Source organism: Mustela putorius, unplaced genomic scaffold, assembly GCF_011764305.1.
Source record: "Mustela putorius furo isolate JIRA1106 unplaced genomic scaffold, ASM1176430v1.1 tig00003834_pilon_pilon_pilon, whole genome shotgun sequence".
Classification (NCBI taxonomy): Eukaryota; Metazoa; Chordata; class Mammalia; order Carnivora; family Mustelidae; genus Mustela; species Mustela putorius.
Window position 1 is genome coordinate 120,153,562 of NW_025421987.1, and position 24,348 is coordinate 120,177,909.

Genomic DNA, 24,348 nt, shown 5'->3' on the forward strand with positions numbered 1-24,348 from the left:
GCATTAATGTGTTTGTTTGCTTGGCCCCTATTCCTTCTTGCAGAAATTGTATCATCTTTCCTTCAAAAAGTCATTCCTGTAGTAACTGGAATCATTGGTCCCTTATCTTCACCCGTCCTGTATCCATGCCCTTTGCCCCATGATTGTTTCAGTCCTTCCTACTAGTAGGACAGTACCCTCCTCCACACTTTAACTTTGTACTCAGCCACATAACTTGCTTTAGCCAACAGGACAGCGTAGAATACAATGTACCACGTCTGAGCCCAGTCCTTAAGATCCACTATGGGCTTCCACTTCTTCCCTTGGACCTCTGTGACTGCTATAAGATGAGTTTTCCCATTCATTCAGCCTGGTCACTAGAATGAGTCCTATTAATAGAACATGCCTGAGTTTAACTTGCCACAAGAACTATTTAGCCAGATCTGCCACTTAAAGCAAAGCTGCCTGGTCTGTAGCGGTCTACCTCTAGCCATCCTGCAATTGCATAAAAAAATGAATGCTTTTTATATTTTGCCACTGAGCTTTTGTGGTTATTGATTTCATAGTAGTGGGTGATCCCTATATGGTTCCCACTCTAATCTTCTGTCCTCCTCCATGTTCTTCTCTCTACCAGAGAGCTTGAAATATCTCAATGGGATGGCCATCTTCCCATCCCCTCCAGAACCAGAGCTGCAGTCCCCAGTCTAGGGTAAGCGTGTGACCCAAGGAGGGGCAATCAGGGTTCATCCAATAGACCTTTAATGTCTAGAACCAAGGAATATTTGAACCGGAGCCCACAGAGCAGACACAATTCCACATTTCTGGTGAGAGCCAGCAGATCATCAACTGAGGAAAAGGGAGAGAGACTGAGGCAGATGGAGGCAGGGAGCAGGAACAGACTCACAGTGGTCAAGGCCCTGATGCAGCATCTGGGTATCTGGAAGAATCCTCAGGTTCTGCTTTCCTCAAATTTGACCCATCAGTGTTTTCCTCAGTTTCAGGAGCTAACCTAGGGTCCAGTAAATTCCTTTTTAGCTTAAGCTGATTTGAGTTTCTATCGCTCGCGACCTTGAAAAACCAGAGACCAAAATAAAGAGGCAATTCGGCCTGGGGCAGCCATCGCAGGGGTGCAGTGGGGACTGTGGGAGCCCAAGAGAGAAGGGCAGCTTCCCTGGCTCACAGCATCAGAGAAGGCTTCTGGGAAAGGGGGAAATCACCCTACTGTCTGCAGCATGAGTGGGACACGGTCAGAAAAGGGGACAGCCTCTGAAAGAGGTGGGGGGCAGAGGCTCAAAGTGAGAAGCGAGTTTGGGAAGGTAACAAGGGCCTATAAGTCAGCCTAAAGAAGGAGGACTTCGGCTGGCAAGTGGGAGCCGTGGAAGAATTTTCAGCAGGGACATAGTAGCCTTTTAGAAGCCCTTTTTTAATTTTTTCTGGCTGCAGGGTGGATATTGAGGTCAGAAAACCAGTTGGGAGGCTGTTAAAAGCATCCAGGCATGAGATGAAGGGCTCCTGCATTCTGGCCGAGGCCTCTGGCTTTCCAGTAGGGTTTTTTTTCCCTGAGTCGGCGCACGCTATTTGTCTGTCGAATCACGAATTGGAAAATTGAAGCCATTTTCTCCTTTGAAGGGCCGTGTGCCTCCCACTTAAGATTGCGAGGAGCCATGCTGTGATAAGGGGATGACTGTTTGGCCACTTGTTCCACAGTTCCTCTCCTCGCAGACTCTTCTGAGCATGTACAACCTGAGTGTCTCCGCCCTCGGGCCGTCAACTCCTCATTGTTCAAGATGTGCTGTGTTGCACTTACCCAGAATAAAATGATTCTCATTTACTTACCTAGCAGCTGTCAAAGCCTGAAATTTCATTCTGTGGGCGTAAGCAATTTCTCCCCTGTAAATGTGGCTTCGTCTCGAGTTTGTTATCTGCCAGCAACAGAGAACGGCGGGCCACAGTCCCCTTTCCTTTCTCCTACAAGCAACAATTAAAGACCAATTCTGCCCGAGTACAAATGCATCTGTTAGCGATTGTCACTCTGGAGTCACGCGCTCAGGACCCTCACTATTTTTGCTGGAAGACCTGCAGATGGAAAAAAAAAAAAAATCGCTTGATGATAGACTAAGAAAACCTGAAAGGAAAAGGGAAAAAGAAGTGGTTTAGCTCCTTTTGGAACTAGCAGGGAAGAATCATTTTTATTTCCTGGGCAGACAAAGGGATGCTGGCTTTGGGAGAACTTGGGATCCAACTCTTTATTGAGGAAGAGACGTGCAAATGGAAGGTATCAGGGGAAGTGCCTAGAGGAGAGAAATGGAATTTCACCCAGGTTGGCCTGATTCCTATTTTGTGGATGCAAAACACCTTGGCCGGATTATATTCCATGAACGAAGTGAGGAGAAGGCGAACAAGCAAGAAGAAGAAAATAATTGGTTTCTGGATTGTGTGGGCAGGCTATCCAGTTCTCGTAGAATTCTCTTGGTGATACAGTCTCTGCATTGCCCCCCACCCCCCTTCCAGGCCCAGGAAGGCGTTGGCTTGGAGAGCAGGTCCCTGCGAGTGCCAAGAGGCTCACCATCAGGTCCAGTTTCCCCATGTCTTTGGGGTTTCTGACCACACACATAATGAGGTCGCACTTCAGCAATGTCTTTGTTCGACCCCAAATGATGTTCCCACCCTCCCGACAGAGCAGCTTTTGTGTCTTCTGTCAAAATAATCACTTACCCAAAATGATGGCAAGGCTCCGAAATATCCCTGCTTTAACCTTAGGGAATATAAAAAAGGAGAGAGTTAAATGTTTAACCTGGATTGATGAGGTTTGCTGAAACTATTGGATAAAATGAAAACTTTCTTCGGGGCATAAATCACTGGGGAGATTTTCCACCCCCCTCTCATTGATTTTTGGGCTCCGTTAATGATTCCAGCACTGAGAACAGAAGACTAGGTGGAAGTTAAAGAAATGGAAAGCCACATTAACCTCTAAATTTTACCTATATGTTGATTTTTGACAGTGAAATACTATAATTAACCCAGACTATTTTCCTAAGATTTAATTTTTTGCTGATGTCCAAAAGCATTACAGAAAAGCTGATTCCTAATTATTACATACAGCATTGCATAAATTTCTTCCTAATTAAAAAGCCTCTAAATTCTAAATAATCAATTTATGAAGACATATGGTTTTGAAAAATTGGGCATTTAATTTCTAAAGATTTATTGGTAATTTGTACCATAGCTAATTAATTATGGTTATAATACTATTGCCATCATTGTAGAGATTGATGTGATGATACAATTGCAAATTTATTTTGATATGTCTTCTTTAATATCAGAGCATTACATTATACTTACTTTTTCCAGCCCCTTCTTAATTATGCTTGAAAGCATTAGTTTAATGAAAGATAAGAGGGCTTGATAAGTGTACCATCAGAATTTATTTGAAAAACTATTTTCAACATGAAACAAACAAATTGTTTTTTGCCCTGGCAAAATGAAATTTGCAGTTGGTAATAAATTAGCAGCCAGAAATGCCTTAAAATTAAATAGTATTCGGTACAGAATTTCCCATTAACCATTGTGACAATTTGCAGAGAGCTTAGCATGAGAAAGTAGTTAAACTGTACAGAGGAAGTCTGCAGACAAAAATGAATAGAACCCAACATAAACAATGATGGCATTGTAAACACTCGCAAACACATGGGCTAGGTGGGGAAGGGTTTTTCCTATTTCCTTTGTCATGTGACTTTCTAGGCATTAAAAAAAAAATCTAGAAACTGTTTTGGATATGACCAGGGTTTTCTTTGAAGTTGCAGGAAGAGAAGAGATTTTTGATTTACTGGTAGAAAAATGCTACTGATCCATTTTATTGAATAGAAACGCGTGACCCTGGGGAATCATGGCACAGAACCGAATTGTTGGTTGCCAGGGAAAAGGAGAGGAAGAGGGCGAAAGTCGCTTCTGAGCTGTGCTCAGAGCGCAACGTGCCAAACACAAGTTAGCTAAAGAACCTGGTTCCCCATGGAGGGCCTTCCTGGGGGAGGCAGCAGAAACTCTTCATCTGGACATCCTCCTGATGAAACCCCAGGTACCAGAGTCAACTGCCTTCGCCCTCCTCGTTTTACATGGTAACGAAAAGGTTGGGAGATGGGGGGCGGTGGGACACATTCTGCAGCTTGTCTAGTAATCACCTTGCTTTGGATTGCTTTTGTTAACTACTGTGGCTTTTTCCAGACAGGCTCCATTGGCTTCAAATTTCTTCCCTCTTGTTTCCACGGCACGGTTCCTCTGTCTAGCTGTGTGACTTTGAGAAAGTCACTCAGTATGTCTTTTAAGTCCCAGTTCTCTCTTCAATAAAAGCATGCTAGGTGCGCCTGGGTGGCTCAGTGGCTTAAAGCCTCTGCCTTTGGCTTGGGTCATGGTCTCAGGGTCCTGGAATTGAGCCCCACATCAGGTTCTCTGCTCAGCGGGGAGCCTGCTTCCCTTCCTTTCTCTCTGCCTGCCTCTCTGCCTACTTGTCATCTCTCTCCCTCTGTCAAATAAATAGAATCTTTAAAAGAAAAAAAAAAAAAAGGAAGAAAGAAAAGAGCATGCTAGTAAGAGAATCAGCAGCAGCATTCCAGCAAGGATAAAATGTGATGTGTGCTAGTCCGCGCTGGGCAGGCCGGCGGAACTCTCAAGATCGCAGTGCGTGGAGGACAGAACCAGTTTAGGGGACCGGGTGTCTGGTCTGTGGAGGGCTGGGCATTGTCCATTCATTCATCTTACAGATATTGATTGTCTGTCCACTCTGTTTTCAGTGGAGCTTACTTGCTATGGATACAGAAATAAATAGAACGTACGGTATCTGCTGTCTCGGAATCCACAATCTAATAGAAAGGAAAATGTGTGCATAAAAATAATTAAAATACTAGTGGCTATGCATGAGTGGCATGGGGGCACAGAAGGAAGAGCCTTAGAGAGCTCCAGAAGGTCTAAAGGAGAAGATAATAAATCTCTGAGTCTTGAGCAAAGGCCAAGTAGGTGGGGAAGAGTACTGAAGCAGATAGTACAGCAAGACGGAAGGTTCCATGACAGATGTTAAGGAGTTCCAAGGAACTGGTTAGAGCTTAAGAGGCAAAATGAGGCTGTTGACAGAGGAGTTTGAAGACTTGGCAGGGCCTGGGCTGACCTATTAGATAGAGATACAAAAACACCAGAGGTACCTGTGTGAGGAGTAGTGGGCACACTGATTTCCTCTCCAAAAATATGGCACAGGTTTTAAAATAGATAGTGGGAATACACTCCAACACAATACACCAAATGCATACCCTTATTATATTGATCAAATTTGGGCTCCGCAATAATAGTTGTCACAAAGAAAAAAGTGATTAGTCTAAATTACTCTTTGGGGGTACTTTATCATGTGCATGATAAACCTTTAACACACATCCTTAAAGCCAACTAGTATGCGCTGGGCATCCTCCTAAGTCCTGCATGACAATGTTAGTTGACGTTCCTAGTCCTTTGTAGTAAAACATGAATAATTTTGACAATTTTATAATAGTTTAGCTCTGTTCTTTGCTTTTAAAAAACCCAGTATTGAATTTATTCAAAAAAGTATTTACTGAGTACCCACTTTGCCCCAAGTATGCATATATATTTATTCAGTGGTGAAGTTCCACATTATAATCTTTCCCCAATTCATGCTCAGGGATTAGAATCAATTGTACGACTGTGGATAATTCATTTAACCTCAGTGGGCCTCAATTTCCTTTCCTGTAAAATTAGCCCATCTGAAAAATGAGTGTGAGTTATGAAAATGGGTGAGATCTTTTGATTAAGAAAAGATGTGTTTCCTTGCTAAGTCTCAAAGGCTGATATCCATATATGAACTGTAATTGGAGATTGTAAAACTTCTCATATACTCTCTAACTAAAATTCAACTGAATGCCAAGTTACATCTTTTGGGTAAAAATGCCCCTGATTTTCGATTTTGGATATCACACAATTTCATATGAAATGTGAGATCATTTGATCTCACTTAATTTATGTGTCCATGCACTAGTTTCTGCCCAGATAAAAAATCCAGAAAAGCTCCAAGTTTGGGGGCTAGCTAAGCGGAATAAGATCAGGCACCTTCCATTCCCCTCTGAGAGTTTAAATAACTGAGACAGGCTTCTGAACTCCAAGCCGTGGTTTCAAGGCTGGTCAATCATCATAAACTCCAGGAACCACATAACCACCCCGTATGCTCCAACATAGCTCCCATTATTATCGATAAAAGTTACACTACTAGACCAAGGGGAGAGAAAGGCCACAATAAGGCTTTTAAAAAGCTATTTAATATATCAGCTTTCACAAAGATAGACGGCATCACTAAGACAAAACAAGAAAAGATGTGCCCGACTTTATAAGGTATTGGCACTGTTAATCATATTTTGAAATATTGCTGGCATATATCTTGGAAAACACAACACGGTTGCCGTATTTCCAATGGGAGAGATGACAGTTTTAATGTTGAGATACACTGATAATTCCAAGCCCTATTCCCACCCGTCTTCCCATATGGGATAAACCAGAGATTAGGCAACCAGGTGGGTTCCAGAAGCTTAAGTACTGAAATTGAACATCATAAATTCTACCACATTCCATTACAAAGTTATCACAAAATTTTACTAAGCAAACAACTATATATGTGTATGTGTGAATTTTGTGTGTATATATACTATAGTGTTATAAAATTATTTACATTAGTATTTTATTTATATATACAAAATGTTAAAGTATATATGTATATGCATATATAAATTTGGATGAGCTTATAAATAGGTTATTGAAATAATTAGCTAGTTTCCATTTATACTTCTCCATTTCAATTTTTAAATATATCTTGAGAGCTGAGGTACTCAGGTCAGTATAGATTTTTTTTTTTTTTAAGATTTTATGTGTTTATTTGACAGAGAGAGATCACAAGCAGACAGAGAGGCAGGCAGAGAGGGAGATAGAGGGAAGCAGGCTCCCCGCTGAGCAGAGAGCCCGATGCGGGACTCGATCCCAGGACCCCGAGATCATGACCTGAGCCGAAGGCAGTGGCTTAATCCACTGAGCCACCAGGCGCCCCCAGTATAGATTTTACAGACTTTCTATATTCGTTATTTTGATCATCCCAATTCTGGAAAGTGGGTAAGACATACGTGTTTGTGGCCATTTTACTGATAACAAATATGATGTTTATATCTTGCTCAAGGTCCCCTAGATTGTATGTGGCAAAAGCAGGATGTGATTCCTGTTCTTCTGCTTCTGAATTCAGGGCTCTTCTCACTCTCCCATCATGGCTGTGTAGCATGAGATCATTTACAGGTAGGAGCTACAAAGACCTGATCCAGGGGGACCTGGATTCCTTGCTCAAGCCCCATGTATCACTGTGATGTTCACCAAAAAATATGGCCTACTGGGCTTGCTGATGTTTGATGAAGTTCTCTCTTCTCACTTCAGTTGGGACTTTATTAATTATGGCAAACACTTTGGATTGCTGTTTTCCTTTCTTCCTTGGTCAGAGAATCTTGATTTCCTTCAGTATAGCAATGGTACCCATGTAAAATATCCCATCTCCCACGAATATAGGGTAGCCATGTGACATAGTCCTGGCCAGCTAGATGTGGAGAAAGTCCCTGGTTGGGGCTTCTGGGAAAGCTATTTAAATGGGAACAGAATTGTTGGTTTTACTCTTTATCTTATCCTCTTCTTCTTCCTGCCTGAAATACAAACACAATGCTGAAGGGGTAGCAGCCAGCTTACAAGCGTGAGGATGAAAGTGACATATTTAATTAACAGAGTAGAAAAATAGGAAGAGCTTGGACCCCTCAGAGCATTACGGAGCCATATCAGAAACCTAACTGCCTACCTTCAGACTTCTTATCCTGGGGGGAAAAAAATGTAGGCCTTTAGCTCATTAAGCCACTCGAGCTGCTGTGACTGAACTTAGTCCTCATTGATAGAGTAAAAGGAATTAAAAATGGGAAGAAGAAAAGTTAGATGGAACCAGAAGAAAACTCAAGGCAGGGATTGTTGTACACAATCCACAGGTCTTCCACCAACAGTCCACCCAACTATCCATGGCTAGGGGCTATCGCCAAGAATACCTCATGTTCGGACCAAGGTACACCACCAGCAGTGTTTTAAGTTAGGGTCTCAGCTGCTATTTCCAGAGAAGTGAGCCACAGGGTTGAGTTCTTGTACCATTGCCACTTTATGCCTCTATTTCTTTATTGACAAAATGGGAATGATAATACCACCTACCTCTTAGGATTGTTCTAAAGATTGAATGAGAGAATATATGTAATGTGCTTAGAATAATGCCAAGCATACTGGAAGCATTTAGTAAATATTCTCCTAAGATCTAAGAATCAGTAATGATTCTGAGTAAGCAAGAGGTAACTTTCCAGAGACCCAGTGACACCGATTCCCCTTTTTCTATAGACAGAACCCTGGAAAAAGGGTCGATTCCTTCTCCCCATTCTTTCCCATACAAAAGATACTGGCAGTATGAAAGTCTGTCTAGGGAGTGATCATAATTTAAAAAAGAAAAATCCTAAAATATATATTGGGTGATTGGGAGGTTACAGCATAAGCATCAAGCCTCCTCTTAAAAAGAACACACAATCTGATGTAGGGGAGGGAATAAGGACAGTTTATTAACTCAGGCTTTGTGGGATGTTGCTCGGCCAGGTGCTGATAATAAATAGCACAATGTTTCAGAGAAAGAAGATCTCAACATTTGCCTGATTCTTGACAAAGGTTTTTTGGTGGTCTTGAACTAAACATTAAAAATGAGCAAAAAGAAGGATCAGATGATTGGAAAGGAATGAAGTATACCTTAGAAGAAGTCTGATAGAATGTGAATACCCCCAGGATAAGGGTATTATCTTACTCATTTTAAAACCCCAGTGCAAGTACACATAGAATGAATTTCCCCAGTTGGGTTTTTTATCGTTTTCTGCCTCTGGGATTTTGTTTTTGCAAAAACTACAGTTATTCAACACTTCTATATAGGGGGTTGGTGAAGTAGCTTATAGCAGATCAATGGTCCCAGGGAGAATAACTAGAAATATCAGAGAAAATGAAAACAAAAATCTTTTTTGAAGGCATCAGAGATCTACTAAATCATCCAAGACCTGAGGGACCAAGCCCTCTGAGAAAGGAAGGCCCCAAATTCTTTCCTCCTCAGTAATTTTCTCATTCTCAATTGCATAAGGCAAGGAGTCAAAAAGCCAAGCAAATGAAAACTTCTAAAAATCAGAGTGGAATTTTTAGAATCTCATGGTGCCTGAAAGACTAAAAACTAGAATTCAGGAGGACAGGCTTTTGTAAATATCCCAGGCTCCTCTTGGGATCCCTATAAGTCAACACCGTAGGAGAAGGTGAACCCACAGTAGACCCACCCTGAGAAAGGTAAAACTTTCTCTCTGCTCAGCTGAGCCCTTAATTTGTTTGAGGTAAACTTTCCCAACTCTAGATATCTAGTCTTACCTATAGCATTCATAGAGGGCAAATACTTTCTGAAGGAATATAATGTCATCCAAAGCCTCCAAAATTTTTCATGTGCAACAGCTCTCATTTCTGTCAAAACTTAGCAGACATATTGAAAAACAGGACCAAGAAGTCATAGATATTAGAAACAGACCCGTGGATGATCAGGTATTTTCCTTCTCTTTAAGAGTGGGACTAGTATACTCAAGACGTAACTGACAAGGTGGAGAATTTCAGCAGAGTACTACACTGTACTAAGAAAAATGAAATAGAAATTCTGGAATGAAAAATGCATTAGCTGAAACGAAGATGAAGATCTCAGTAAAAAAAAAAAAAAAAAAAATGTAATAGCCGACTGGATGCAGCTGAAGAGTGGATAAGTGCCCTGTAAGATAGGTCAAGAAGAGGTATTCAGACTGAAACACCGAGGAGTGCTAAATGGATAGAAAATACAGGAAAGAGACACAAGAGAGACACTGAAAAGTTTGAACATACACATTTGGATTCCCAGAAGGAAAGAGAGAAATAATGGAACAGCAGCAACTTCCAGGAGAAAAAGGCCATGAATTTTTCAAAATTGGTGGAAGATATAACTACAGGTTAAAGAACATGATTTGAACCCTAAGCTAAATAAAACCTAATTACATAAGTCTAGTCTCATTCAACACTATTGATTTGTTCATGGTTTAGAAGTAAAGTCTTGTGAAGCTTCATTGAGTACATGTGATTTCAGCAGGAGAATAAGATACTAGTGTTGAATTTGACCTTGACTTTGCCTTTAAACCAGAATAAACCTAGGAAGATTGGGCTAGGATAAGGTTACTCTGGCTTAACTTTAGAACCAGAACAAAAATACAAATTTCAGCTCTGTGATTTTATTTGTTTTAATTTGTTCTGAAGTAAGAGGAGACAGTGTCCCAAACTCTGCTGCCACACTAGTAGCTTTCTCAGCTTTTTCTTTTTCCCCCAATAAGTTCTGATATTTGCCTGGAAAAATCCTGTCGTTTTGACATTTGAGTGTTGGTATTTAGCACTTTTATTTCCATTTCTTTCTCTTTTATAAAATCAGCCATCATCTTTATTTTTTTTTTAAATGTGCCAAGTTTTACAAGCTGTGAATTCTTTTTCAGGGAGAAAAAAAAAGAGAGAGAGAAGAAGAAAAAAACACCTAGGTCTTTTTTTCCCCCTGCAGAAGCTTATAGTTGAAGGACAAATCCTCCCTAATCTTTTTCCTGGTTCAGTTCAAGCTTTCTTCTTTTCCTGGACAGAATCCACCTGGAGTCTTTCAGAGACTGTTGATAAGGCAAGGAAGAGCCCAATCTTGGACTAGGAAAACTCTATTTAGAAATTACTCAGGCTTTCCCTGCTTAACTCTGTTTTGAGGAAAGCAGGGAGGAGTGATATTTGTCAACATGTCATTGGATTCTCAGATTATTTCACACTTTCTTCAGTGATCTTTGTTACTTCATTTTTTCCAGAAGACTCTTCTCACTGATGAGTAGTCCTGGCAAAGCCCTATGGTTTCCTTCCACATTCACAAGGTGTTGGCTGCACTCTGTTTAACATTCCAACAGGGTTAGCTTAGCTGGCCTGGAGTGTTGCATAGCCAACAGTAACATGCTCCCTGGTAGAAAGCTGACTCGTGAATGCTTATCCCCCTTTAACTCCCCAGAGCCACTGGTTTTTTTCCAAGAGTTACTGATTATTAGACCAAAGGAAGACCAGATGGCTGACTTAGTATCCTCCATTTTTAGAAAGGATATGGTCCTAGGGAATGGAGAATTGACCCAATGTACAGAAAGTAAGCATAAATATCCCTTGACATTCTCCTCCTTTTCATTCCCCAGCAGACATCATTTAAGCACGTTTTATTGGGAAGGGCCCTCAAGTGGCGGGTAAAGATGGAACAGAGAAGGGCACTATGAATTAGGCATGACCTCTGTATTTCAAGGGTGACCCACAAAGAGAAAGACCCTCTTTGGTGATAGATCAATGTTACAGTTGCAGTTACAATTATGTAAAATAAGTGAAGTTTTTAAAAGTTTCTATCCTGGAAGACCTCCCCTCATTCTTCTCTCACTTCCACTCTCCAGTCTTTGATTGCTTCTCAAAGAACATAATTTTCTGACTGCATTTTGTCAAGGATCCTAACATGTTTCATGCCTTATCAGCATTTATTCTGTGTATATATATTTTTCAATCTCAGGAAAAAATATTGATTCCATAGGATCTAGGAACAAATACTAGGAGTCTAATCTTACATCCCTTCAGGCAAACTGCATGTCTGCCTGAATGGAATTTTCATTCACTTTTCTGCCTATACTTCATGAGACCTGAGCCCTTAGAGGCTAAGGCTATATTTTAACCTTTCTTAATTCCCAGAAATTGCAGCAAAGACCTGGCATCCAGTGGAAATCATGAAAACCATTCAAAGTTGATTCTTTTGAGCCACAAGATTGATTAGTAATCCATATCAGTGATCAAAGAAAATGGCAGCCAAACCATGTTCACACACACATTAAAAAGTATTACTAAGTTTGTTGTGGGAATGAATAATTAAGAGAGAACCCTACTTTCACCTGGCTTGAGAGAGTATGGCAGGGAAACTGAGACATGTGCAGAAATACCCACTACCCACGACGGTATCGGTATGAGATGAGGCCAGGAGTGGCACAGTGAGTACTCCAGATCTGTGTTGTCAAACATGTTTGCCACTAGTGACATGTGGCTATTTAAATTTAAAATAAATAAAAAGAGATGAAATTTTAAATTCTGTCCCTAAGTCACACTAGCTACCTTTTAAGTTCTCAGTATCCACATGTGGCTAATGACCACAGTACTATAGAGCACAGATACATTTCCAACATCAGAGAAAGTTCTATTGGACAGTGTTGCTGTAGAAGTTCAGAGAGATGAGAAAGCAGTTCTGTTAGGTCAGTCATGGGAGGTTTCATGGCATATGTGGCATAGGCGGCAGCATTTGGTGGAGGAGTGGGTCACTGATGAGAAAGGGGAAGATCTTCCAGAAGAATGGTATAATCCAAGGGAATTGTTAAAGCATGTTTGGTGGTAGCATTCATAGAAATAATATCATAGTCACTCTCCTGACCATATTCCTTTTCCTCCACTAACCTAACAATGAGGAATACATAAGATGTGTGGTATTCCCTCTTTTTTCTTGATAATCTTTTTCATGGGATTGTCACCAGTTTCCATGACTCTAACCTTTAGCAACATGTCTAGGCATCCTTCCTTATCCTGGGCTGGCCACAGTCAGATCATACACAAATACACATACCTGTTGTATGAGTTCAAACCTTCTTTGGAGATTCCATTAGGAGGAGCACAGTGAGTCAGAAGAGCTGTCCTCTATGTAGGAAGATAAGCTCTGAGGAAGAACACAGTGCTCCTCCAGAACTGTAGTTTACTAGGGCTACCATAACAAAACACCACAGAGGGGTGGCTTAATCAACAGAAACACATTGTCTCACACTACTGGAATCTAGAAGTCTGAAATCAAGGTGACCACAGGGTTGGTTTCTCCTGAGGCCTCATTCTTCAGCTTAAAAATGGCCACCATCTTGCTGCCTCTTCACACAGCCATTCCTGGTGGACACACACCCTTGGTGTCACCCTAACAACCTCACTTTAACTCATTTACTTCTTTAAAGACCTTCTCTTCAAATATGGTTACACTCTGAGGCACTTGGTGTTGGGACTTCATCCTGTGAATTCTGCAAGGACACAGTTCAGCCCATAACAGCAATGAAGCAAGACAGGGCTCAGCTGCCTCACAGCCCAAACAGCAACAGCACTGAGCAGAGTGACTGAGGCCACAGCCACCACCGTCACACCGTACCTTTATGTTCATATATTTTGCATTGCCTCCACTCACGGCAACAACTGAGGTTGTCATTCCTGCCAAGGCGTGGTGACAGCTGGTACTTATCCCACCACCCCCTTGTCTTAATGTCTCTGAGTTATCTTGGTCTTCCTCACTCTGTCTTTATGGTGGAGCAGTTGACCAATCCCATGAGATTTTCTGGAGTCAACACTGTCTTTCTCAAATCTCTCTTTTTCTTCTTGTACCATCCACAGTTTGGTAGTTACCTAACTGGCTGCCTCCACCACCATCTTTTCAAGACCTTTTTGCAGCTGTGTCAGGGGCCTCTCTCTTTCATCTGCTTTCATTGCTCCCTGCTGTTAGTGGTCCAATACCTGAGAAGTTTCCCAGTAGAGGCCAATTTCGTAATATCTGCTGCAGACCTCACAGAAGATGAATAAGCCAGCTTCCAGGTAGTGGGGTGACCAAAAGAACATAGTCTTTAGAATGAAAACAGACTTGGATTCAAATTCCGGTTGCTCACTGGCGTTTGAGACATATCAAGTGATACACAGGTCCTTCGTCTATCACATGAAAGTAATAATACCTTGGATGCTGCTGGAGAAGATACTTTATAATAGATACAAGGTGCCTGCTTGTCTGTAGTATGTTCTCAGCTAAAGGCACAATGATGGCAATTACTTTGGGTATCTTCTTTATGTACCTTTGAGCATACTACTCCGCCTGCTGCCTGTGACTTCTCTCCTTTTCATGCCTATCTTAGTCCTATTCTTCAAGGTCCGCCTCTTTTTTATATCCATGTGTGCGTGCACACGCATACACACACACACACGCATGCGTGCAGTTGCAGAACACGGGCAGAGCCCTGTTTGTATCCTTCCACACTCCCTTCTGCACACCAGAGGCTGCTGATGTGTATATCTGCACTGGTCTGCCTGAAGGCATTTTTTTCCTGGCCATGAGAACATTCTTGGCTCTTGTGTGGTACAAGCTAGAAGTGGCAGAAAATTAAACAGCCCTCTGCAAAAAAAAAAAAAAATATCTGTCTCTGGGAGAACCCAACCTAAGACCGAACCCTGGCAGCTGTCCCCTTTCATCTTGTCCCCTCCCTTCCTGACTCCACAGTAGTATCTCACTTAATGGGCTGCAAACAACTGGGGCTCACTCCCGACAGTCGCCACAAGGAAGTTGGAATTCATGCATCCCCAGCATTACCAGAAGTCCTTTTCCCATTAAGGAATTGTTCAGAGAAGACCTCCTGGGCCCACAGAGCTGGCGAAGCAAGCGATGACACTGTAAATGTCACCACGGCATATAAAATACAACAACAGAAACTATGATGCTGATAAGTGTTCCTGAACGAGAGTGCTGGTGCAGCAGGTTCTTTGTGATTCTGATGACCTGGTACCCTCTGGTCTCAGCCCACTGCCATGAGCTCACTCTCCCTTGTTCCTTGAGACCAGCGGAAAAAAATGTGTAGCTCACACATATCTTCTACTGACACGACAAAAAAAAAAAAAAGTTTTACCTTTATTTTCTTATTGTTTTCCTGAGAGGCCATACAACTGACTTTGCTTTTGTCATTGAGCATCTGCTAGTGAAGGTTCTGTGAACCTTCTTCCCCCTCATCAGATCACACACCATCTGCCATTATCTGCTGGGGTTGCACATTTTCCCGGTTGACAGTCACCGTAAACTTCCGCATGTCTGGAACACATTCATCATAAACTCAAGACATTATTCACAATCGTGTTAACTCTCTAGTGCCACGGGGTAGAAGAACCTCTTCCAATCACCTTGAATATTCAGCATTCATCGATGCAAAACCCCACAGCCATGTCTTTTTTAACATTGGCCATCAGGATCTCTAAATTGGGACTGTGCTTGAAATTTCTGAATCTTCGAAAGCACTAAAAAGTTATAAAGATTGTAGACAGTACAAAATTTTGCTTTATTACAAAAGATTTTGTGATGGTGTCCTCTCTGATCATAAGCAGACTTTAAAGTAGCCAGTAGAACCTGTGGTCTACATCCAAGCCTGCTGAGCAATTCCCCATGTCTGTTCTCCAGAAATTTCGCTATTCGTGTCCCTTTGCGTAAAGAAAATACTACAATACCTTTTATACAATGGGGCCTTACTTTCACGTCCCAGAAAATCCTTGGTGTTCTTTGTCAGGAGTTGCAGAAACAATGGAAGTAATGCTAATTGGGGTCCTAGACAAATTCTAAATCAGACATGCATGTGTTTACACTGGGCTGTTTCCCATTGCTGCTGATCTTGATCACTTTTTCATGTTGGAGCACCGTTTACACCAATCCAGTTCTTGTTATCATTCATTCTGTTAGCCCATAATCCATCCACCATTCTCTCCTAGTGAGATTTTTGTACTCTGGCCAAAACCACCTGGATACCCCAGTCCTGAAATTAACGGGTAACAGGACACCTGAAATTAACCGATAACGGGACACCTGAACGTGGGTTATCTCACTGCTCACAGTACGCTGCCCTTCTTTTGATCAGGAAGCATCCGTTTACAAGCAAAGGTACAACCGAGTAGGCCTAGTGTGCAGCCCATGCATTTCCATTGCCTGGCTAATTAAATGATGCTTTCCCAGGTGCTGCCCTTGAACAGTTTCACAAATGTGTCTCCAGTGTTTTCTTTCAAACCAGCAGCAGAATAAATGCTAGGAACATATTGCTGTGTCCCCTAGTTGTCATCTGAACAAGCTATTTCTTTTTATCCTGGAATCTCAACTAATTGCTGCTGATTTTATAAAGAATTGTTTAACTCATGCTTGGCTTTTTTCTTTTGATTCTTGGAGCAGTGAACTCTAGAGGTATCGGTTGTTACCCATGTCAGGTGTGACTTGTTTGTTTCACTTATTTATTTATTTATTTATTTATTTATTTATTTATGCTTGATTTGCTTCATGCACCCCCAAGCCTTGTTAGAGAGAATGTAGAAAAAATCAGGGAGATATCTACGCAGAAATTTAATTACTAATCGGTGATGGGGTCTTCTTACTCGTAGAAGTTCGTAGGCGCTGATTCTTGGTGTCTTTACCCATCTCTGTGGCCAGTGATGTTATATTAGATGATTCTTGAAACTGGCTATGGTCAGAGTATTTACGCCATGGAAATCAGCAAACACAGCAAATCAGGGCTTCTCCCCCACTGAGAGCCAGTTGTTAAATATTTACTAGCTCACCACTGGGCAAAGGTCAGCTTATATTTGGCCCAAAGAGCCAAGATTTTATAGAAACATTTGAAAATGTTTCAGAGGAAAGTGGAGCTGTTTCTCTAAATCCGTGGATCCAACCCTTTCAGACCCAGTATCTCCTTTATATAGTAAATATTTTATAACACTTCCTATACCATTCTGAAATAATATACTCTGCACAAAACTTTTTTTTTCATTACAAAAACAGCATACTCGTCAATGATAATATAAATGAAAAAAGTTATTTGTAATAGATTAATTTATATTTTAATAAGTAAATGTTTGGGCATGACTATACTGGAAAACAAGATGAGGTAACAAATGCTCATACATGTAGAACCAAGATGAAAGCATGAGCTACAATGCAGACCAATAGAAGCGTGGTTTTGGTGAATCAAAATGATTTTCTGTAATGATGAACTCTTGGCAAAATTCTGTGCAATACAAAAATAATCCCTCAGTGCACAAAATTCTTGCATCTTGGAAGATGCAGTCCCTTTTAAAACCATGCAAAGAAACAGTTTGCATTCGTGTATAGGAAAGAATTCATTTCTAGGTTCAGGTTATTTACTTTTATGAATTACCTGCATTTTAAAGTCAGAGTGGTGGGGCGGGGGGCGCCTGGGTGGCTCAGTTGGTTAAGCATCTGCCTTTGGCTCAGTTCATGAACCTGGAGTCCCAGAATCAAGTCCCATATTGGGCTCCCTGCTCAGTGGAGATTGTGCTTCTCCCTCGGCCCCTCATCCCATTGTTGTGCTTTCTCTCACTCTCTCTCTCTTTCCAATAAAAAAATAAAATCTTAATAAATAAAGTCACGTGGGATGTAGGTAATTCTTCATTGTTCAGAACAGCTGACATTTTAGTACCACCCACAAATGTGAGCAGTACCCCCAGTCATAAAGGCAAGCAAAAATATCTCCCAAAGACTCATAAAGGGGCCAAAGATAGTACTGCTTGGTTTGGGAACCAGTACTCTAAACCAAGGCTAAAAATCACCCTCCAGGGCCTTGCTGTACCCCTTTGTCTTGACGGGTTGCTATCAAAAGGGAAAATTTACTGGCTGAAAAGATGGTGATCCCTAGGCATCCGGAGAGGAGGTCCCAAGATATCCAAACTCAACAGGTCCAACAGCTGCAGAGATTACTGGAAGAGATAACTGGTGGCGGGGTGGGGGTGGGGTTGGAGGGGGAGCTCTAAGGAACAGGGACAATACAGAAAATACTCTGGTCCAGGAGGGGCAGTGCAGCATGAGCCCAGGAGCTCTGGGACACTCAGTGAAGAAGAGGGTGGGAGCAGCTAGCTGACTTTGACTTTGGGGAAATGAAGAGCCCCAAGTGGAAGAGCCAGTTCTGGCCTTAGAAAGTGTGTATTAGTGAGGAATTGTGGGTAGCCTGAAAAGCAATTAGTATGGGGCATTCCAGAGCTGGGGACTCCTTGGAAATGACTGTAAATTATCCAATGGCTTTTGGCTTCTAGTAAACCATTGTGGTCAAGGTGCATTTTAGTGGGAAATTGTTAGCAGTTACCTAGAAGAAAATTAATATTTGCTTTTTCTTTTATCCTCTATGTCTTACTCCCTTTTTTCCCCCACACTTAATTTCTCAGATATTTATTTAAAAGATAAAAATTAAGTGCTGATATATTAAGGTTTTGGTATTTCTTCATTTGGTGTTGCTAGTAATAAAGGGACCTACTTATATAGATGTTGACATAAGTTTTCATCAAAATTCTCTTTGTACTTTATAGTTAAATATTCAAGGCTAGTTCTTTAGTTTCTTTAGTGACTACTTGCCTCCCCTTTTCCTCTTACCCTTAGCGTTTGACCTGCTTAGGATACAAACTCCTTACCTTCTCAAGATTGTTGACTGGAGTAGTTGTTCTCAAACTTCTTCAATACAAGGACCAATTAAGAGGATTTTTATTTAAAAATTCTGTGAGTGATATGTCCCATCCACTCAATTTTTTTAGGTAGATGCTTTTATTACAACATACACAGATGTGCATTAATCATTAAGTATGCAGTATGATGGCATTTTTTTTTTTTAAAGAACTGAACATTTAACCAGTACCCAGTACCCAGTACCCAGGTCAAGAAACAGAATGTGACCAGAATACCAAAAGCCATTTTGTACCTTCCTTTATTCACCAATCCTGACTCAACGGTAACAGGTGTCTTAACTTCTAATAGCAGATAGATTAACAAGGCCTATTTTTTTTAAAGATTTTATTTGACAGAGAGAGAGAGATCACAAGTAGGCAGAGAGGCAGGCAGAGAGAGAGGGAGGAAGCACGCTCCCCGTTGAGCAGGGAGCCCGATGCGGGGGCTCCATCCCAGGATCCTGAGACCATGACCTGAGCTGAAGGCAGAGGCTTAATCCACTGAGCCACCCAGGCACCCCAACAAGGCCTATTTTTTATGTTTATATAAATAGAGTCATAGAGTTGTATTTGTGTGTGTGTGTTTCTGGCTTTCCCCCACTCAATATTATATTGTGGCATTTATCCACACTTGACTACAATGAACTTCATTCTTTCTCATGGCTATATAGAACTCTATTGTATGGAAACATCATATTTTATTTATTCACGCTACCACTGCTATATACTTGAGTAGTTTTCTGTTGGGACTATTATAATTAGTGCTGCTATGACCATTTTGTATACGTGGCTTTTACATAAACATATGGATATGTTTCTATTGAGTATACACATACAGGTGGAGCCGCCACGTCCTGGAGTTCAAGGAATGTCAGATTTCAGTAGATATTAACAAATGCTTTTCCATACTAGTAACATGAATTGCCATTCCGTTTGGCCATGTATGAAAATCCAGATTTCTTCATATCTTGCATACTCTCGGTATCACTGCTTGTTTGTTGGTTTTGATTTTAGCCATGCTGATGGGTACGTGGTGCTATTTCACTGTGGTCGTAAACTTTGTTTCCCAGAAAACCGTGAACACCTTTGTGACTGCAGCTGGTTGGTGTTCAGTTACAATACACTGGCATGGCCAACGTTGTCCCTGTGGATTAATGTCTGTACTATCCTGATTGTTTAAATATTTTGTTAAATACTGTTTTCTATGACAGCTTTATTGAGGTATAATTGACATTAAACTTCATATATTTAAAGTGTAAAATTTGGTAAGTTTTGACATAGGTATGTACCTGTGAAACCATCATTATAATCAGAATGATGAATATACCCAGCAAAGGGAACCACCAACAAAATGAAAATGCAGTGTACTAAAGGGGAGAAAATATTTGCAAGAGATGTATCTCCTATGCGGTCAGTATTCAAAACATATAAAGAACTCATTCAATGCGATAGCAACAAACAAACAAACAATCCAATTTAAAAATAGCAGGTGTGACTAGAGCTTTTTCCATAGAAGAAATACAGATGGCCAACAGGTACATGAAAAGGCTCAACATCACCAGTCATCATGGAAATGCAAATCAAAACCACAGTGAGGGAGACCCCTGGGTGGCACAGTTGGTTAAACTGCTGCCCTCGGCTGAGGTCATGATCCCAGGGTCCTGGGATTGAGCGCCTCATCAGGTTCCTTACTCAGCAGGAAGCCTGTTTCTCCCTCTCCCACTCCTCCTGCCTGTGTTCCCTCTCTCTCTCTGTCAAATAAATAAAATATTTAAACACACATACACACACAGTAAGGTATCACCTCATACCTGTTAGAATGGCCACTATAAAAAAAGACAAGAGGGCCACCTGGGTGGCCCAGTGGGTTAAGCCGCTGCCTTTGGCCCAGGTCATGATCCCAAGGTCCTGTGATGGAGCCCCACATTGGGCTCTCTGCTGATCAGGGAGCCTGCTTCCCCGTGCTCTCTCTGCCTGCCTCTCTGCCTGCCTCTCTGCCTACTTGTGATCTCTCTCTCTGTGTCAAATAAATGAAAATAAAATCTTCTAAAAAAAAAAAAAGGACAAGAGATAAGTGTTGGAGGAGATGTGGAAAAAGGGGAATACTTGTGTACTGTTGGTGGGAATATAAACTGGTATAGCCACCATGGAAAGATGTATGAAGATTCCTCAAAAAATTAAAAATACAGCTACCACATGATCCGGCAATTCTACTTGTGGGTATTTATCCAAAGGAAAAGAAAAACACTAACTTGAAAAAAACAAAAACTTGAAATTGAAAATGTACCTATATCCCTATGTTTACTGCAGCATTATTTCAGTAGCCAAGACATGGAAGAAATTAAGTGTCCATCAGCAGATGAATGGATAAAGAGGAGGTGGAATATAAACATAGTGGAGTATTACTCAGCCATAAAAAAGGAAATCTTGCCATTTGCCACAATATGGGTAGATCTTGAAGGCATTATACTAAGTGAAACAAATGACACAGAAAAAGACAAATACAATATGATCTCATTTACATGTGAAATATAAAAAACAAAAATTGAGCTCATAGATGCAGAGAACAGATTGGTGGGTGCTAGAGGCAGGGGGTGATGGGTGGAAGAGATAAGTGAAGGTTATCTTCACCTATCTTCCAGCTGTAAAGTAAGTCCTGGATATGTAACATATAGACTGGTGAATATAGTTACTAATACTGTATTTTTATATTTGAAAGTTATTAAGAGAATAGATCTTAAAAGTTCTCATCACAAGAAAAAAAAATTTGTGTGTGTGATTATGAATCTTTTTTTTAAAGATTTTATTTATTTAAGAAAGAGAGAGAGCATGGGGGTGGGGGCAGTAAAGGGAGAGAGAGGGAGAAGCAGGCTTCCCCCGAGCAAGGAGCCTGATGTGAAGCTTGATACCAGAACCTTGGAATCATGACCTGAGCCAAATGCAGACTCTTAACCATCTGAGCCACACAGGTGCCCCCTGTGAAGATGAATCTTAACTAGATGTATTGTAGTCATCATTTCACAATATATGCATGAATTGTATCCTTATGTTGTACACCTGAAACTAATGTTATGTATCAATTATATTTCAATTTAAAAAAATGAACATAAATGAAATCTTTTTTAAAAAATGGACATATCCACCACCACCCCTAGAAGTTTCCCCATGTGCTGTTTTGGTTTTTTTTAATCCTATCCTCCTGCCCATCTCTATTTTCCTAAACCCTGTCTTTAGGGAACTATAGTTTTTTTTTTTGTCTGCTCCCATATATTAGTTTGAATTTTTTAGGATATCCTTATATAAATGGAACCATACACTAAATGCTATTTCGTGTCTTCTTTCCCTCAACATAATTATTTAAAGATTTCATTTATTTATTTGATAGAGATAACAAGTAGGCAGAGAGGCAGGCAGAGAGAGAGAGGAGGAAGCAGGCTCCCTGCTGAGCAGAGAACCCAATGCGGGGCTCCATCCCAGGACCCTGGGATCATGACCTGAGCCGAAGGCAGAGGCTTTAACCCACTGAGCCACCCAGGTGCCCCATCCTCAACATAATTATTTAAAAATTCATTCTAGGTTGTCACATGTATCAGTAGTTTGGTTTTTTTTTATTGCCAAGAGTTTTCCTTTCCATTATATGGGTATACAATAGTTGATCAATGCACCTGTTGAGGGGCAGTTGGATTGTTTCCAGTTTTTGGATGAGAAAAATGGTTGTATGATTTTACATTTCTAATACTAGATGAGTTTTTCTGTTTCTCCACAGCCACAGCAACATTTGATGTGGTAGCCTTTTTCATTTTAGTGACTACAATAGACGCATTGTGGTATCTCACTGTGGTTTGAATTTGCATTTCCGTGATAACAAATAATATTGATGCCTGTTATGTGTTTATTTGCCATCCATATATTTGATGACATTTTTGTTCAAATTGCTCACTCAATTTGGGATGAGGATAAGGGGTTTGCTTTATTATATCTGATTTGGGGCTGTTTTATTCTGTATAGAACTTCATTATCTCATATATGTTTTGCATAGTTTCCTCCCAGTTTTTGATTCATCTTCTCATTCTTTTAGCAGAATCTTTCCATAAATAGAAGTGTTTTGTTCTGTCTTTTTTTTTAAAGTAGGCTCCGTGCCCAACATGGGGCTTGAACACATGACCCCAGGATCAAGAGTCACATGCTGTACCAGCTGAGCCAGCCAGGCACCCCTCAAAAAACAGAGGTTTTTAATTGTGATAAGATCCACATTATTAATTTCATTATTATGGCACACTTTGGTGTCACTTCTAAGAAACATGAGCTCAACCCATGATCACAAGAATTTCTCCTTTTTTTTTCTTCTAAAAGTTTATATAAACTTTCTCGTTTTACCCTTAGTCCCATGATTCATGTTGAGTTAATTTTTGTTTATAGTGCCGGTTATGCATCAAATCTATTTGTTTTGTTTGTTGGCTTTTTTTACAGTAGCTATCTAAGTGTGTTTGCTCTATTTTTTAAAAAGACTTCTGGTCTGTATATATGGGTTAAACATCTTTATCAGTGAATTAAAAGCACAAGGCTTATGCCACAGATTTCATTTTTTAAATGATATGATTTGATAATTAGTCCTAATTTTGTTTTGCTGATAGCAGGGCCATCCTAATTGCTTTGAAACCATAGATCATAAATGGTGCCAATTTTAAATTTTTATACCAAGTTTCACGTCATTCTACTAAGCAGCGTCTGCCAAGAGGGCCTATTTGTTCATTCACTCCTTGACAAACATTTGTTGAAGGATTACTATGTGTTGTGTAATGTTCTTCTTATTAGGGTCATTGCAATGAATTTGATAGAGTTGTTGCCCTCAAGGAGATTACTTTCCATTATGGGAGATACACAATAAAGAATAAGTGTTTGCCAGGGAGTAATAAAGGCTATAAATTTTAAAATAGAGGATCAAGGGACAGAAAGTCATGGACATGACCTAGGGGCCTTGGTTTTTAGGATCATTGGTGTCTTAGTTAAGGCAACATATTCAGAAAGACCTAAAGAAAGGGATGGAATAAGTCATGTTTATATATAGGTGGAGCAAAGATAAACTCAAAGATACTGAAGAGGTCTCTTTAGCATGTTTTATTTATTTATTTTTTTAAAGATCTTATTTATTTGACAGAAAGCGAGAGAGCACAAGCAGCAGAGGGAGAGAGAGAAGCAGACTCCCCGTTGAGCAGGGAGCCAAACTCAGGGCTCCATCTTTGACCCGAGCCAAAGGCAAGTACTTAAAAACTGAGCCACCCAGGCGCATGGTTCTTAGGTACTTAAATTAAGAATCTTAGACAGTGAGGAAGCCCTCAGTACTCTCTAGTTCTAAATTACCAATAGATTTCATCTCCAAGGCCCTCTTCATCTAGATCGGTAGTGAAAGCGTGGAGCTAGCTGCACTCGCCCAGTTTTTTCTGTAAAGGTCCAGATCGTAATAAATATTTTTAGCTTTGTGAGACAGTGTTTCACTCAACAGCCATAGACAGTACATAAACAAACACATGTAAGGGTGCTGTGCTCCAATCCAACTTTTATTCTACAACAGGAGGTAGCATGCCCTGGGCCCTTGAAGGCTGCCAGCTTCTGGGCTGGTGTGGCGTTGAGCCGCCTTGCTGGGACCTTTCTGAGGAATGCACCTTAGCAAATCTGCCATGGGCTTATGCCGGGGGCACCTGAGCCATTTACTTGCCACTGGGAGTTACTTGCCTCCTCACGTTGCTGATTACACTGGACAAGTTCTCAGAAGCTGTTAGTGGACGGTTGGATCTCTGGCTTCCCGGCTCAGTTTTGTTACACTAGCCTGCCTTACCCCTTCAGATTTGCCATGAATTACTCCACATACAGGACAGATTTCGAGTCCTGAGGGATTGTCCAAGCACAATCCAGATGGCTAGAACCAGC

General features: G+C 40.9%; 1 protein-coding gene across 1 annotated transcript in view; it reads left to right on the forward strand.

Moving 5' to 3' along the window:
• Window positions 1-3,764: 3,764 nt before the first annotated feature.
• The window catches only part of RARB (retinoic acid receptor beta), a 195,122-nt gene continuing 174,538 nt past the window's right edge, over window positions 3,765-24,348 (forward strand). Inside the window, exon 1 of the mRNA XM_004754348.3 lies at window positions 3,765-4,094. Within this exon, the coding sequence (XP_004754405.1) occupies window positions 4,043-4,094 (52 nt within the window). The 5' untranslated portion in view covers window positions 3,765-4,042. The remainder of the gene's footprint in view (window positions 4,095-24,348) is intronic.